General features: G+C 44.2%; 1 protein-coding gene across 1 annotated transcript; it reads right to left on the reverse strand.

The window, feature by feature from the left end:
* Nucleotides 1-1201: 1201 nt before the first annotated feature.
* LOC119655862 (DNA repair protein complementing XP-A cells homolog) lies at nucleotides 1202-10959 on the reverse strand. The gene is made up of 3 exons (XM_038061983.1): nucleotides 10731-10959; nucleotides 10253-10670; nucleotides 1202-1659 (listed from the first exon to the last, which is right to left on the reverse strand). The coding sequence occupies exons 1-3, from the start codon at nucleotides 10844-10846 to the stop codon at nucleotides 1387-1389; spliced, it is 807 nt and encodes a 268-aa protein (XP_037917911.1). The 5' UTR covers nucleotides 10847-10959; the 3' UTR covers nucleotides 1202-1386.
* Nucleotides 10960-15551: the final 4592 nt, after the last annotated feature.

Below are 15551 nucleotides of genomic sequence, written 5' to 3' on the forward strand. Positions count from 1 at the left end.
AGAGTTTTCTGGACCTACCCTAAGAATGTTTCGTCTTTATTACATAACGCATATATTCTTTATTAATGAATGTGCGGTGCACTCTATAATCATCATCAACGGCGCAACAACTGGTATCTGGTTTAGGCCTGCCCTAATAAGGAACTCCAGACATCCCGGTTTTGCGCCGAGGTCCACCAATTCGATATCCCTAAAAGCTGTCTGGCGTCCTGACTTACGTTATCGCTCCATCTTAGGCAGGGTTTGCCTCGTCTTCTTTTTCTACTGTAGATATTGCACTTGGTGCAATCATCCTCATCCACACGGTTTAGGTGACCCGCCCACCGTAGCCTATTGAGCCGGATTTTATCCACAATCTGACGGTCATGGTATCGCTCACAGATTTCGTCATTGTGTAGGCTACGGAATCGTCCATCCTCATGCAGGCGGTTCAAAATTCTTCGGAGGAATCTTATTTCGAACGCGGTCAAGAGTTCGCAATTCTTCTTGCTAATAACCCAAGTTTTCGAGGAATACATGAGGACTGGCAAGATCATAGTCTTGTACAGTAAGAACTTTGACCCTATGGTGAGACGTTTCGAGCGGAACAGTCTTTGTAAGCTGAAATAGGTTCTGTTGGCTGACAACAACCGTGAGCGGATTTCATCTTCATAGCTGTTATCGGTTGTGATTTTCGATCCTAAATAGGAGAAATTATCAACGGTCTCAAAGTTGTAGTCTCCTTTCTTTATACTTCCCGTTTGACTAGTGCGATTTGATATTGGTTGGTTGGTTTTTGGTGCTGACGTTGCCACCATATATTTTGTCTTGCCTTCATTGATGTGCAGCCCAAGATCGCGCGCCATCTGCTCGATCTGGATGAAGGCAGTTTGTACGTCTCAGGTCGTTCTTCCCATGATGTCGATATCGTCACCATAGGCCAGTAGTTGGGTGGGCTTAAGGAGGGTCATATCTCTTGCATTTACCTCAGCATCACGGATCACTTTCTCGAGGGCCAGGTTAAAGAGGACGCATGATAGGGCATTCCCTTGTCGTAGACCGTTGTGCACTCTATGGGTTTGCTAATAAATGAAATAGGCGAAACGAAAGAAAGAAAACTGAATGTATTTGATTAGATTTAGTGTTTTATTCATTTATATTATTTTATCTATTAATATTTGCAATGTTCACTAATTGTTCTTAAAGTTTTATTTTTTTCTAATTGTGAAACTATTATCCAGACATTTAAACAAGGGAATAAAAGTGTTCGAATTGTGTTTGTAGATTTCAATATGAAACAGAAGAACAGTTGAGTAGCAATTTTTTTTGTGAAAGGAGAAACTATCAATCAAGAGCATCTCTTCTGTTGCGAAAGTAAAATGCACGTTTATTAATGTTGTTGCTGTTTTACATTTTTTCGAAAGTTTCCACAAACCCGCACTCAGTGCAGGTATGTGTGTAGGTATCCTCCTCTTCATTGTATGTTTCCTCCCCGTACGAATGTGTATGACTCGCCTTGACTGTCCGATCGTAAAGACTGCTTCGCATATCCATTCTTAATTCTTTCATTTTCTTGTTGTATTTTTTGATTTTAGAGATTTCTCGTTTATCCTCACGCAGTTCACGTTGTTTAATGATCTCTTCCTCGCTGCCCCAAACTTCTAGTGCTCGCTTCTCAACCTAGAAAATAATTTAGAGATACTTCACTTAGATTACACGCCTTATCAACTATTCATGTATGTTTATTTGGCTCTATGTTCTTGGGGATTAGTTGAAAATAAAAATCGAATCATTTTTATATATCTAAACACTACAAACGACTTTTCCTGTAACGGTGGAAGGGTTAGTTCTTCACTAACGCGGTTAGTGTATGGAAACTCAATTAAAGACGTTTCTAAGCCAACTCAAAAAGGGAACTGAAAGGCTTGGATGAAAGAGGCCGTTGTGAATGTTTGCGTCTGTTGCATACAGAACGATCAACAAGTAACATAATAACATAATGCAGGGAGAAAGCAAAATTTTTAGCAGGCTTCCGGTTTGGATCGCCAAGATTTGCAAGAGAGATATACTTTTCGATACCTTTTCGAATGGTATGAATATATCCAAATGGCGTGGCCACGAAGGAAATTGTGCAAATTATGCCATGATGAGCCAGCCAGCGGTTTGAATCCATGAGTACACGATATCTTCAGTCATTGAATAGGGAGAAATATGTGCGATGATTCCGGATAACCAACAAGGTGCAAACTAGCCTAGGTATCCCTTGCACCCCAGGTCTAAGACATGTTTGAAACAAGGAATAGTACCGGCTCAATGCCAAGTGAAAATTGGCAATCTTACCGAAATTAATCATCGAATGACAGCAACATATCGCCCTATTTGGTGGATAAATTGAAGAAGATGACGGAAAGAGTTGCCAACCATCGCTACAAATGGAAATGACCTGTCTATGGGTATGGGTTTCGGTCTGCTTGCAATACTGTGGGTGCAGTAGGTGTTGGATTTTGTAAGAGGTATTACAGAATCTTCAATACAATCAGGTGAGAGTGAACACTGAAGCCATCCACAACACAACCCTCCGCGACACCTATAAGAGGGAAATGGATGCCGCAATAACTGCAGTCAACAGTGGACCTGGAGATGAAGCATCAACAAATGATCTTCACAATCACCTGAAGAACGTTATCATGGATACGGACAAAAACATACTTGGCCCCAGCCGCAAGAGGATTCGGAACGGCTGGTTTGACGATGAATGTAAGCTAGCAACGGAACGGAAGAATGCCGCATACCGAATAATGTTGCATTTTCAAAGAACGCGGGCACGCGCCGAGACTTATCACGAACTCCGTCGAGCGGAGAATCGACTTCACACACGGAAAAAGGAAGCCTGGGAGAACCAACAAGTCTGTGAACTAGAAAAGTACAGGGAGCAACCGCCCCAGGCGCGCAAGTTTTACCAACAAATCAGCAGGATGAAGCCTTATACACCTCGATGCTCATCCTGCCGAGACAAAGAGGGAAATCTGATTTCCAACAGAATGGGCATATTAGAGCGATGGGTTGAGTACTTTGATGAGCTACTGAACAACCAGAACATGGGCGAATTCGAGGTCCCGCCAACTGAAGACGACGGACAAATACTGCCACCACCAAGTTTAGGAGAAACAGTTCGTGCAATTCATCGGTTAAAAAATCATAAGTCGCCAGGAGCCGATGGAATTACAGCCGAATTGGTTAAATATGGAGGCGACCAGTTACACCAAGTGGTTCATCAACTTGTGGTCAAGGTATGGGACAGCCAATCAATGCCTGCCGATTGGCAACGAGGCATTATCTGTCTCATACATAAAAAGGGAGATATCACACAGTGCAGCAATTATAGAGGTATTACGTTGCTGAGTACCATCTATAAGATATTCTCCGCTATCTTGCTAGGCCAGAACATCATTGGTCCATACCAAAGAGGCTTCACTCCAGGCAAATCAGCAACTGATCAGATTTTCTCTCTGCGGCAAACGATGGATAAACTGTTGGAATATGGACAACATAGCCAAGGTAAAACTGTACACGGCCATGAGAGAATTTGGTATGCCGACGAAATTAATAAGACTGACTAGGCTGACCCTGACCAATGTGCGAGGCCAGATAAAAGCAGCAGTATCACTCTCAAGACCATTCGACATCAACAATGGTCTACGACAACGGGATGCCCTATCATGCGTCCTCTTTAACCTGGCCCTCTAGAAAGTGATCCGTGATGCTGAGGTAAATGCAAGAGGTACGATCCTCTTCAAGTCCACCCAACTACTGGCCTATGCTGACGATATTGACATCATGGGAAGAACCACCCGAGACGTACAAACTGCCTTCATCCAGATCGAGCAGGCGGCGCGAGATCTTGGGCTGTACATCAATGAAGGCAAGAAAAAATATATGGTGGCAACGTCAGGACCGAAGACGAATCAACCAACAACATCAAACCGCACTGGTCAAACACGAAGAAGAATAAGGATAGGAGAATACACCTTTGAGACCATTGATAATTTCTCCTCCTTTTACTGTACAAGACTATGATGTTGCCAGTCCTCATGTATTCCTCGGAAACTTGGGTTCTTAGCAAGAAAAATTGCGAAATCTTGATCGCGTTCGAGAGAAGAATCCTCCGAAGCATTTTTGGCCCCCTACATGAGGATGTACGATTCCGTAGCCTACACAATGACGAAATCTATGAGCGATACCATGACCGTCCGGTTGTGGATAAAATCCGGCTCATAGGTTACGGTGGGCGGGTCACTTAATCCGTATGGATGAGGATGATCTCACCCGGAAAGTCTATAAGGGCAATATCTATGGTAGGAAAAGAAGACGAGGCAAACCCTGCCTAAGATGGAGCGATGGCGTAGGTCAGGACGCCAGACAGCTTTTAGGGATATCGAATTGGTGGACCTCGGCGCAAAACCGGGATGTCTGGAGTTCGTTATTAAGGCAGGCCTAGACCGGATACCGGTTGTTGCGCCGTTGATGATGATACTGTGAAAAAAATTGCACGCCTCCTTCGCATGTATGGGCCCCTCTTCAAACTCGACACAAAATATCGCCACTTGCTATATGTAAAGGGATTCACAGACCACACCTCCTCACCAAATTTCACATTCGTTTGACAATTAGTTCAGCTGTTTCCGAGTAAACCAGGCGTGGCAGATAGATAGACATTGAATTCTTTTTACACGTTGAATGAATGGAACGCTTTCGTCAGAATTGATCACTACTTTCCGTAAGTTTTCGACCACGGGCCGTATCGAATCCAATGCTTTTGCCAGCGTTTTTGGATCCTTCTAAATGATTTGAAGGAGGTCAATTAACGCCAGAAGAACCAGAAAGCCAAAAATAAAAAGAATGATCCGTAAGAAACCCATGAAGAAGACAGGTAGAACGGCAAAACGGGTAACGAACAGAACAAGGCGCTAAGTACTTACAGCAATCAGATTATAGAGATTCAACTGACTGCAAAGTGCCCAAATCTTGCGCTTCTAATCCGCACAAATTACCTTCATGAGAACTGACGGCGAACACTCTGTCAGTGTTTAATCCGAGTCGAAGCAACTGCAACCAACGCGTTGGCGAGACTTGTCTGTTTTTTTATTACGAACACACCCCAACAAGTCTTCTCTCCGCAACGGTAGCTTTTGTGGGTGTCGTTGCTAAATTTTCCAAGCGCAATAGGAAATTAGCCAGAGGGTAGTGAGCACACATATTCTATTTGCACAGAAGGCGTGGAAAACATCTTGGGCACGTTGTCCCAGCGATTACCACTGTGAATTTTCGAATCGATGCGACGTATAATTTTACTTTTACGAGAAATAGGATGATTTCAAAGATGACAATATTGATCTAAGAATTGGCTGATTGAAGGTATGAAGAGAGAATTTTTCATGATACTGGGAAATTATGGGAAATATTTAGATGGGATTGTTTGAAAATTCCGATTGTCTTAAAGGCGTCGTTGCATATGAAGTCCCGTATTATAAACTGATGCTTCATTGTACAAGGTTCGTTAAGGATAATAGGAGACGTCATGACAGGTGTATGTAGAGCATCACAACTTATTCAAGGTGATGGTTAAAGTTAATCAATATAAAGTTGGTGAGGCAAAAGGAACTGAAACGGGTAGAACACCCTCGGAGGACGGGACTGGATTGAAAAGCTGTGTAGTGTAACTCTCCCTCGAAGTGGGTTTAATGGCTGCAAATATAACCAACGCGGCCCAAGGATAGAATAGGCCCCAGGGCGAAACGTGGATTGGTACCCACGATGGAGTATAAAACCTGGGAAACGTCTGCTGAACCAACATCAACAGCTCTACTAGCAATCTCTATCTCCAGCTCTAGGAAATGGAAATGGAAAACTGCAGACGGAGAAGGATGAAGGCTACCGCGCCTAAAAACGAGACAAATTTGTGGGTAGGGCTGACAACCCTACACGGAAAACAAACCGTTACGAAGTCACAAAAGGAACCTCGGACTGGATTGACTATACAACGACGCACTCGGCAATGACAACGAAATAACGATGAGCGCATTTTCTCATGGAACGTGTGCTTCCTGCACAGATATGGAGCCAAGTAGCTAGCCGATTCCCTGTCCCAATATAAGGCTGATGTAGCAGCGTTACAAGAGATGCGCTAGACAGGGACCACCATATATTATAGCGGCCATCCAGTAAATCATGTGCTCGGAGTAAGTTTCTTAGTCAACCAAAAAATGAAGCCTGCTGTTATCGCATTGAAAGTATAAACGAAAGGTGCACTCTGCGTTTGCGAAGCAAATTTAGAAATATAAGCCGCATTAACGTTCACGCCCCTACAGAGGAAACTGCAGAGTCGGAGAAGGATACCTTCTCGAAGCCTGTCCCAAGTATGATATCAAAATCACACTTGGAGATTTCAGCATCAAGTAGGGACGGAGCCCGTGTTCAGGCGATACGTCGGCTCCCATAACTTACATAGGTATACCAACGATAATGGACTGCGGATTGTTCATTTAGCAGTATCGCACGAAATTAACTGGTTTGCGCGGAAAGCGGTTCCCAAACATATGTGAACCTCTCCAGACGGGACCATTTTCAACCAAATTGACCACGTGCTGATTGAACGCCGCCACCTATGAGTCTATTTATTATTTATTTAATGGCGACAATACACAGAAAGCAAATTCCTTATTACATATTGTCCTCAGAGGGAGAAGCAAGTGAATGGCTTATTTTATGCTTAAAGCTAGAGAGGGAAATAGAGTCAAAGGACCCAAGACCAGCAAAGCCTCGCGATCGGAGAGTGGAAGTAAATCTCGAGCTCCGCGAAGGGTACATAAAAAATGTCCGCTACATGTGCTATGAGACGAGGCGATACGGGAAGTAATATCCGAGTTGGCGGAGCAGTCCATCAGACAATTGCAGAGTTTGAAAAGAGTACACATATCAAGGAAGATACAGCGTTGCTGTAGGGAGGGGAGATTGAGAGTGCGGAGTCGTGACGATAATCAACCCGTGGAAGGTTCTTTTTGTAAAAGAGGGTCCGGGTGAAGTTGCGTTGTACAACTTCATGAGCGCGGCAGTCACGGATACGGTAGGGGGATCAGACTACACAGCAATATTCAAGAATGTTTCTGACAAGGGAATGGAAGAGTGTTAAGGAGGGGTAGATTGAGGTAAAGTCGGAGGGGGAAGGTAGAATAAAACCAGACATTTTGGAAGCTCTATTGATGATGTCAACGAAGTGGGATTTGAAACGAAGTTTATCGTCGAATATTACATCCAGTTCTTTGAAGGAGGTCAGTAGTGAAAGGGGTTGTCCACTGAGAGAATAGGAAAAGGATGTTGGGGAGGGTTTAAGGGGATAGTGCACCCAATGGCCCTTGTTGACATTCAATATTAGCTTGTTGACCGAACACCAACGGACTAAATTATGAAGGTTGGACTGTAAGAGAGCACAGTCCAACGGAGACGAAACAGAGGCAAATAATTTAAGGTCGTCTGCGTAAAGCAATTACGAGCAGGTGAGGATGGAGGCGAGGTCATTGATAAAAAACAGGAAGAGTAGGAGGCCAAGTATAGAACCTTGGGGAACACCAGAGGAAGGAGAGAAGGAACCAGATGAGTGACCATGAAATGAAACTTTGAGGGAGGGAAGTCTAGTAATGAAAGTTTAGAGAGGAGAATGTTATGGTCAACGGTATCAAAGGCTTTGGAGAAATTGGTATAAATAGCATGTACCTCCTGTCGTGAATTCAATCATTTAGCAACAAAGTTGGTAAAGACCAGAAGATTTGAAGCGGTTGATCTATGTTTCACGAAACCATGCTGCTCTTTGACAATGAGGTGAACGAAGTGCGCGGTCAATCAGTCGTTGACGTATCTTTCCAGGATTTTGGAGCAAGAGGAGAGAAGAGAAATGGTGCGGTAGTTCACAGCAAGGGAAGGGTCTCCGCTCTTGAGGATAGGAATTCTAAGGGTCTCTTTCCAGAGACGGGGAAAGTAGCATTCATCTAGACTTTTGTTGTAGATTATGCTCAGGGGGAGGGAAATGTGTTTTCTACAGTTAAGGGAGAAGAGATTAGGAAGTCCATCGGGGCCAGGTCCGACATTGTGGTCAAGATTACCAATGAGGAACTCAACCAAGGAAGGCGTAAGGAGAGGAATGGCTAGAGATTCGGAGGATTTTGTAGTTATGAAAGGTGTAGAGGGTGGACGGCTCGAGGGAGAAAACACTGAAGAGAAGTAGGTGCAGAGAAGGTTGCAGGATTGTTGTAGGGAGTTGGCACTGGAGTCAGCGAAGCTGATAGAAGAAGGGAGAGATTGAGTTGGATTACGAGAATTGCGAGCGTGAGACCAAAAGGGTTTTAAGTTACCGCGGGCAAGGGCGGCTTCGATGCTCAATAGGTACCTTTTACGCGCTTGTCTGACCATTGACTTTACAGTAGAGCGTATAGCCTTAAAGTGAGCAAGGTCGGCGTCATTCTTAGAAGCCCGAAACTTCTTCCGCAGTGTATGTTTCAAGCGAATGTTAATAGGAATTTCCGTTGTGAACCAAGTTGGGGACGAACGTAGGCAGGGAGGGGAAGAAGGGACATAACAGGAGAGAAGATCAGAGAGGATATTGTAGAAGGTGTTAAGAGCTTGATCACACGATGAGTTGCTTAATATATGTACCCAGTTGAAAGACGCTAAAGCTGAGTTCAGACCGTCAAAATTGGCTTTGCGGAAGTTGAACTTAGTGGGTTTACGCTTGGTTTTGGGTTTTGAACTAGGGAGCTCCGCTTCAAATTCAACCGCGGGGTGGGGGGCGTCAGTTTTGACATCCGGGAATGTGCAAGGAAATAAAGAGAGGTGGCGCTCGGGGAGGTTGGAAAGCCCAAAGAGTTTTTGGTGGTATTGAAATTCAGGGCAGAGCAAGTGTACATAAAGGAAGAAAGTGGGAGGGAAGAATGGGAGAGGTTGTTGGAAGGAATTGGAAGGCTAAGATGATTAGGCCAGTTGAGCATGGGCAGGTTAAAATCTCCACAAAGGAAGGAAGCGAGGGAAGGGAATCTGACGGTAAGGAGTTCAGATTCGGATCACTATCTCGTTGGCATAGTGCTCCGGGCTCAAGTTACAACACCACCCAGAATCCCCTCTGACAATCAGGTGAGAGTGAATACTGAAACCACTCACATCACAGCTCTCTGTAATTAGCGATGGAAAAACTCTTGGACATCAATTGCATTGTCTCTTCATCGAATTTAAAGCCGCCTGTGACAGCATAGCTAGGGTAAAACTGTACACGGCCATGAGACAATTCGGTATAACGACTGGCTAGGCTGACCAATCTGCGAGGCCAGATAAAAGCAGCAGGATCACTCTCGAGACCATTCAACATCAACAATGGTCTAAGGCAAGGAGATGCCCTGTCATGCGTCCTTTTCAACCTGGCCCTGGAGAAAGCGATTCGCGATGCAAACGTAAATGGGAGAGACACCATCCTCTTCAAGTCCACCCAACTACTGGCCTACGCTGACGATATTGACATTATGGCAAGAACAATGAAATGTACAGTCTACCTTCATCCAGATCGAGCAGGGACTGCACATTAATGAAGGCAAGACGAAGTACATGGTGGCAACGTCAGCGTCAAAAACCAAAGAACGAACAACATCGAATCGCATTGTTCAAACGAGAGCAATAAAGATAGGAGACTACGACTTTGAGACCGTTGAAAATTTCTCCTATCTAAGGTCGGAAATCACAACCGATAACAGCTACGATGATGAAATCCGCGCACGGTTGTTGTCAGCCAACAGAGCCTATTCCAGCTTACAAAAACTGTTCCGCTCGAAACGTCTCACCATAGGGTCACAGTTCTTACTGTACAAGACAATGATTTTGCCAGTCCTCACGTATTCCTCGGAGACTTGGGTTCTTAGGAAGAAAAATTGCGAACTCTTGGCCGCGTTCGAGAGAAGTATCCTCCAAAGAATTTTTGGCCTCCTACATGAGTATGGAGTTGTGGATAAAATCCTGCTCAAAGATTGGGAGCGGGTCACTATCAGTCTATAAGGGCAATATCTATGGTAGAAAACGAAGACGAGGCAGACCCTGCCTGAGATGGAGTGATGGCGTAGGTCAGGACGCCAGACAGTTTTGGGTGACATCGAATTGGTGGACTTCGGCGCACAACCGGGGTGTATATGTATATTGAAACCTACTATTTCCACTACCATTTAATTGAAAGATTACCTACCTGGAGATGCAAATAGAGCTTCATTTCGCCCCAACGGTGGTCATGTGGATTTTTCCGAGCAATGAACTTCAACGGGGGCTCTCGCCTATCCAAATCACAATCCTTGAGTAGATACTCGTGTTTGGCTTCAGTTTTAGTGATCAGTGAATGTTTATCGTCTGGATCACGGCAATCGTCACAAACGGCGTATTCGAAGTTGGTTAGAAGGTTTGATTCGAAAAAGTCTCTTCCGCACTCCAGGCACTGTTCGTATGTGACTGGTATCGTGATCGCCCCATTCTCTGTTTGCGGAGCAGCCTGAGCGTCTTGCTTTTCATCTTTCGAGTCCTTGACGATGGGTTCTTCGACGAGGAAGCCGCCGCCACTATCGATGTACTTGGTTCCCTGGATCTTAATTGTTGTTTGGGCTTTATCATCTCTGGAAAAACAAGCACTGTTCGGATAATCAGCTTGAAATCGTACATCATTCTCGACCTACACTTTCGCATAGGGGTGGGATATTAGCTTCGCCTGGCGCAAATGAAGTGCTTTTATTCGGTTACGCTCGATGCGAGCCTTCTGGGCTTCGCTTAACTCCTCGGCTTTTGCGGACATTTCCAACACACAACTGAGCGAAACTAACGAAATTCAGTAAACAAATAAAATAAAACACTAAAATCAGTGCAGAGAAGTTTGAAATTCTGACAGCTGTCACGAAAGGAAAACAGCATAATTCCAAATTGCTTTTAGCATACGTATTACCATCTATATTTGAAAATAGAAACAATTCAATAAAATGTATCAAACGTGCCAACGGCTGGGGGTTTTTGTTTTGTTTAACATTTCTGTTTATTTCATTGCATTCAAAAACATGAAGTAAGATAATGATGAATTTAGGACCTGAAACAAGAATAGATAGAAGTCGTTTATTATTTATTATATATAATGGAATGGATTAAAGTGTGGTAAGTAATACTAACAAAACAAGGCAGAAGTTGGAAGCTGGGTTTTTGAAGGATTTTGTGGGTTTACTTTGTCGTGGCACCCAATTGTTAAATATGGATATAGCTAGAAATTCACCTTTCACCTTTGAAGCCTTGTTTTCATGGCTAGGATACAATGGGAATGAATGTGCGGAAATAACTATTTACGTGGACTATTGTGAATCACAAGGGCAGAGGTATTCCAACAATTGTTAAAAGTGTCAAAATTTGACCGTATAAATTCATTAGCACCTAAATGCGGCTTCAAGGAAGTGCTCCCGCGACACGCGTCTGTTTATTTCTGAGCTAGTCAGTTCGGTGAAGATAAGGATTCTCATTATACCTTTTCAGTAATATAATTTATAAGAAAAATCCAAATTTCTACACTTCGTGTTTTTGATATTCATCAGGACAAAACTAATAAAAGAATAAAATTTGGTTTAGGAATGAGTTGCCCTGTCGAGCCGGTCATCAACTTAAAGGCGGGTTGCGCTAATTTGAGAAGTAATTGGTTTCTTCTGTGTTGTGCTCGGACCGTTTCGATCAATATAATTCATACCCTTGGCGGGTCTTGAATTATAAAACAATTTGCGAAACCGGAAGCTGGACGCTTCAAGTATGAAAGGATTTGTGTGTTACTTTCGACATTTAGTTAGTACCTAGCACGCAATCTGTATGCATATATTAGGTGAGAATGTCAACTTTCGGGTGATAGTGACATTCATTGAATTTGCAAAAAAGCGACAATTTTGACTTGTTATAACTTTGTTGGTAATAGTGTGATTTCCATCAAATTTGGTAGGATCATGTTTTATATTATAGCCTAAATGCAAAATTTCGTGGTGCTAGGATAAACTTAAGGGGGTATTGCAGCCAATTACTCAAAGTCATAGCAATATACCGTTATTAACTTTATTTGAGCAGATATCGGTATGGAGGGTATTTCGGAGCCTAGGCACCATATAGTGGCAGCCTCTTGATTTTTTTTCAGATTTATCGAATAAGTAGTTTCTGCGAATGGATCCGTTAAAGAAATGACTACTTTCGACACCTCGCACACCCCACCTTTCCAACAAATGTCAAGTAAGATCGGTTTGGGAAAGTTTAATACTAAGCGATCTTTTATTTGGTACCCCAAATGACTACATTTGGTGACAAAAAAATTTACAGTCCCCTCCTCTTTGTTTTGCATGTATGGGGACCCCCTTAAAGTCGACATAAAAGGATATAACTCGCTGAATACGTGAGCGTTCACAGTTCCCACCTTTCTACCAAATTTGGTATCAATCGCTGTAACCGCCTCCGAGAAAAATGCGTGTGACAGATAGACAGATAGTAAACCGATTTTAATAAGGTATTATTTTACGGGGCGGTCAAAGGGTAGTATAGGTCCCAGGGCGAACTGTGGATTGGTACCCACGATGGAGCGTAAAATCTCGGATACGATTGCTGAACCAACACCAACAGCTCTACTACCAAACCCTATCTCCACCTCCACGTGGTGATGGCTGGGAGTTCTTTCTTTATGAAAAACTGCAGACGGAGAAGGGTGAAGGCGAGTCTCCCACGCCTAAAAACGGGACAAAATGTACCAACTGGTCCTCCAGGTTGCGGGTTCGGTAGGGCTGACAACCCTACACGGAAAACCGATGTTACGAAGCCACGAAAGGAGCCTCGGACAGGATGGGTTTTACAGACCGAATGTTGCTGAGCAGCTAGCCGATACCCTGTCCCAATATAAGGCTGATGTAACAGCGTTACAGAAGATGCGATGGACAGGGACCGGTCTCCTGGAGAAGAGCCGCTAGACCATATATTATAGCGGCCATCCAGTAAACCATGTGTTCGGAGTAGGTTTCTTAGTCAGTCAAAAAATGAAACCTGCTGTTATCGGCTTTGAAAATAGAAGCGAAAAGCTATGCATTCTGCGTTTGCGAGGCAAGTTTGACATCAAAATCGTACCTGGGGGAAAGCAGAAAGCGGTTCACAAACAGGCGTGGGCCTCTCTAGACGGGACCACTTTCAACCAAATTGACCACGTGCTGATTGAACGCCTTGATGAATGTCAGAACATATAGAGGGGCCAATATACTATGATATCTCATTGGCATGGTGCTCCGAGCTCGAATTACGACACCACCTACAATTCCCTCTGACAATCAAGTGAGAGTGAATACTGAAGCCATCCACAACACAGCCATCCGCGACACCTATAAGAGGGAAATGGATGCCGCAATAACCCCAGTCAACAGAGGTCCTGGAGATGAAGCATCAACAAATGATCTTCATAACCACCTGAAGAACGTTATCATTGATACGGCCACAAAGATACTTGGCCCCAGCCGCAAAAAAAGTCGGAACGGCTGGTTTGAGGATGAATGCAAGCTAGCAACGGAACGGAAGAATGCTGCACACCGAGTAATGTTACATTCTCAAAGAAAGCCGGCACGCGCAGAGACTTATCATGAACTCCGTTGAGCGGAGAAGCGACTTCATAGACGGAAAAAGGAAGCCTGGAAGAACCAACAAGTTTGTGAACTAGAAAATTACAGGGAGCAACTGCACCAGGCGCGGAAGTTCTACCAACAAGTCAGCAGGATGAAGCCTTATACACTTCAATGCTCATCCTGCCGAGACAAAGAGGGAAATCTGATTTCCGACAGAATGGGCATATTGGAGCGATGGGTGGAGCACTTTGATGAGTTACTGAACAACCAGAACATTGGCGAGTTGGAAGTCCCGCCAACTGAAGACGACAGACACATACTGCCACAAACAAGTATAGGAGACATAGTCCGTGCAATTCATCGGCTTAAAAATCGTAAGCCGCCAGGAGCCGATGGAATTACAGCCGAATTAGTTAAAAATGGAGACGACTAGTTACACCAAGTGGTTCATCAACTTGTGCCCAAGGTATGGGACAGCGAATCAATGCCTGACGATTGGCAAAAAAGCATTATCTTTCACATACATAAAAAGGGAGATATCACACAGTGCAGCAATTATAGAGGTATCACGTTGCTGGGTACCATCGATAAGATATTCTCCGCTATCTTGCTAGGCCGGATAGCCCCATACGCCCAGAACATCATTGGCCCATACCAAAGAGGCTTCACTCCAGGTAAATCAACAACAGATCAGATTTTCTCTCAACGGCAAGCGATGGAAAAACTGTTGGAATATGGACATCAATTGCACCATGTTTTCATCGACTTTAAAGCCGCCTATGATATCATAGCCAGGGTGAAACTGTACACGGCCATGAGAGAATTCGGTATCCCGACGAAATTGATAAGACTGACTAGGCTGACCCTGACCAATTTGCGAGATAAAAGCAGCAGAATCACTCTCAAGACCATTCGACATAAACAACGGTCTACGACAAGGAGATGCCCCATCATGCGTCCTCTTTAACCTGGCCCTCGAGAAAGTGATCCGTGATGCTGAGGTAAATGCAAAAGGTACGATCCTCTTTAAGTCCACCCAACTACTGGCCTACGCTGTCGATATCGACATCATAGTAAGAACCACCCGAGACGTACAAACTGCCTTCATCGGAGCAGGCGGTCATTGGGGCGAGATATTGGGCTGCATATCAATGAAGGCAAGACAAAATATATGGTGGTAACGTCAGCACAGAAAACCAACCAACCGACCATATCAAACCACACTGGACAAATAGGAAGAATAAGGATAGGAGAATACAATTTCGAGACCGTTGGTAATTTCTCCTATCTAGGGTCGAAAATCACAACCGATAACAGCTACAATGATGAAATCCGCACATGGTTGTTGTCAGCCACAAGAGCCTACTTCAGCTTACAAAAACTGTTTCGCTCGAAACGTCTCACCATAGGGTCAAAGCTCTTACTGTACAAGACAATGATTTTGCCAGTCCTCATGTACTCCTCGGAGACTTGCGTTCTTAGCAAGGAAAATTGCGAACTCTTGGCCGCGTTCGAGAGAAGAATCCTCCGGAGAATTTTTGGCCCCCTACGTGGGGGTGGACGTTCCCGTAGCCTACACAACGACGAAATATATGAGCGATACCATGACCGCCAGGTTATGGATAAAATCCGGCTCAATAGGTTACGGTGGGCGGGTCACTTAATCCGTATGAATCAGGATGATCCAGCCTGGAAGGTTATAGACAATATCTATGGTAGAAAATGAAGACGAGGCAGACCCTGCCTAAGATGGAGCGATTGCGTAGGTCAGGATGCCAGACAGCTTTTAGGGATATCGAATTGGTGGACCTCAGCGTAGAGCCGGGATGTCTTGAGTTCCTTATCAAAGCAGGCCTAGACCGGATACCGGTTGTTGCGCCATTGGTGATG

The sequence above is a fragment of the Hermetia illucens genome, chromosome 4 (genome assembly GCF_905115235.1).
Source record: "Hermetia illucens chromosome 4, iHerIll2.2.curated.20191125, whole genome shotgun sequence".
NCBI lineage: Eukaryota > Metazoa > Arthropoda > Insecta > Diptera > Stratiomyidae > Hermetia > Hermetia illucens.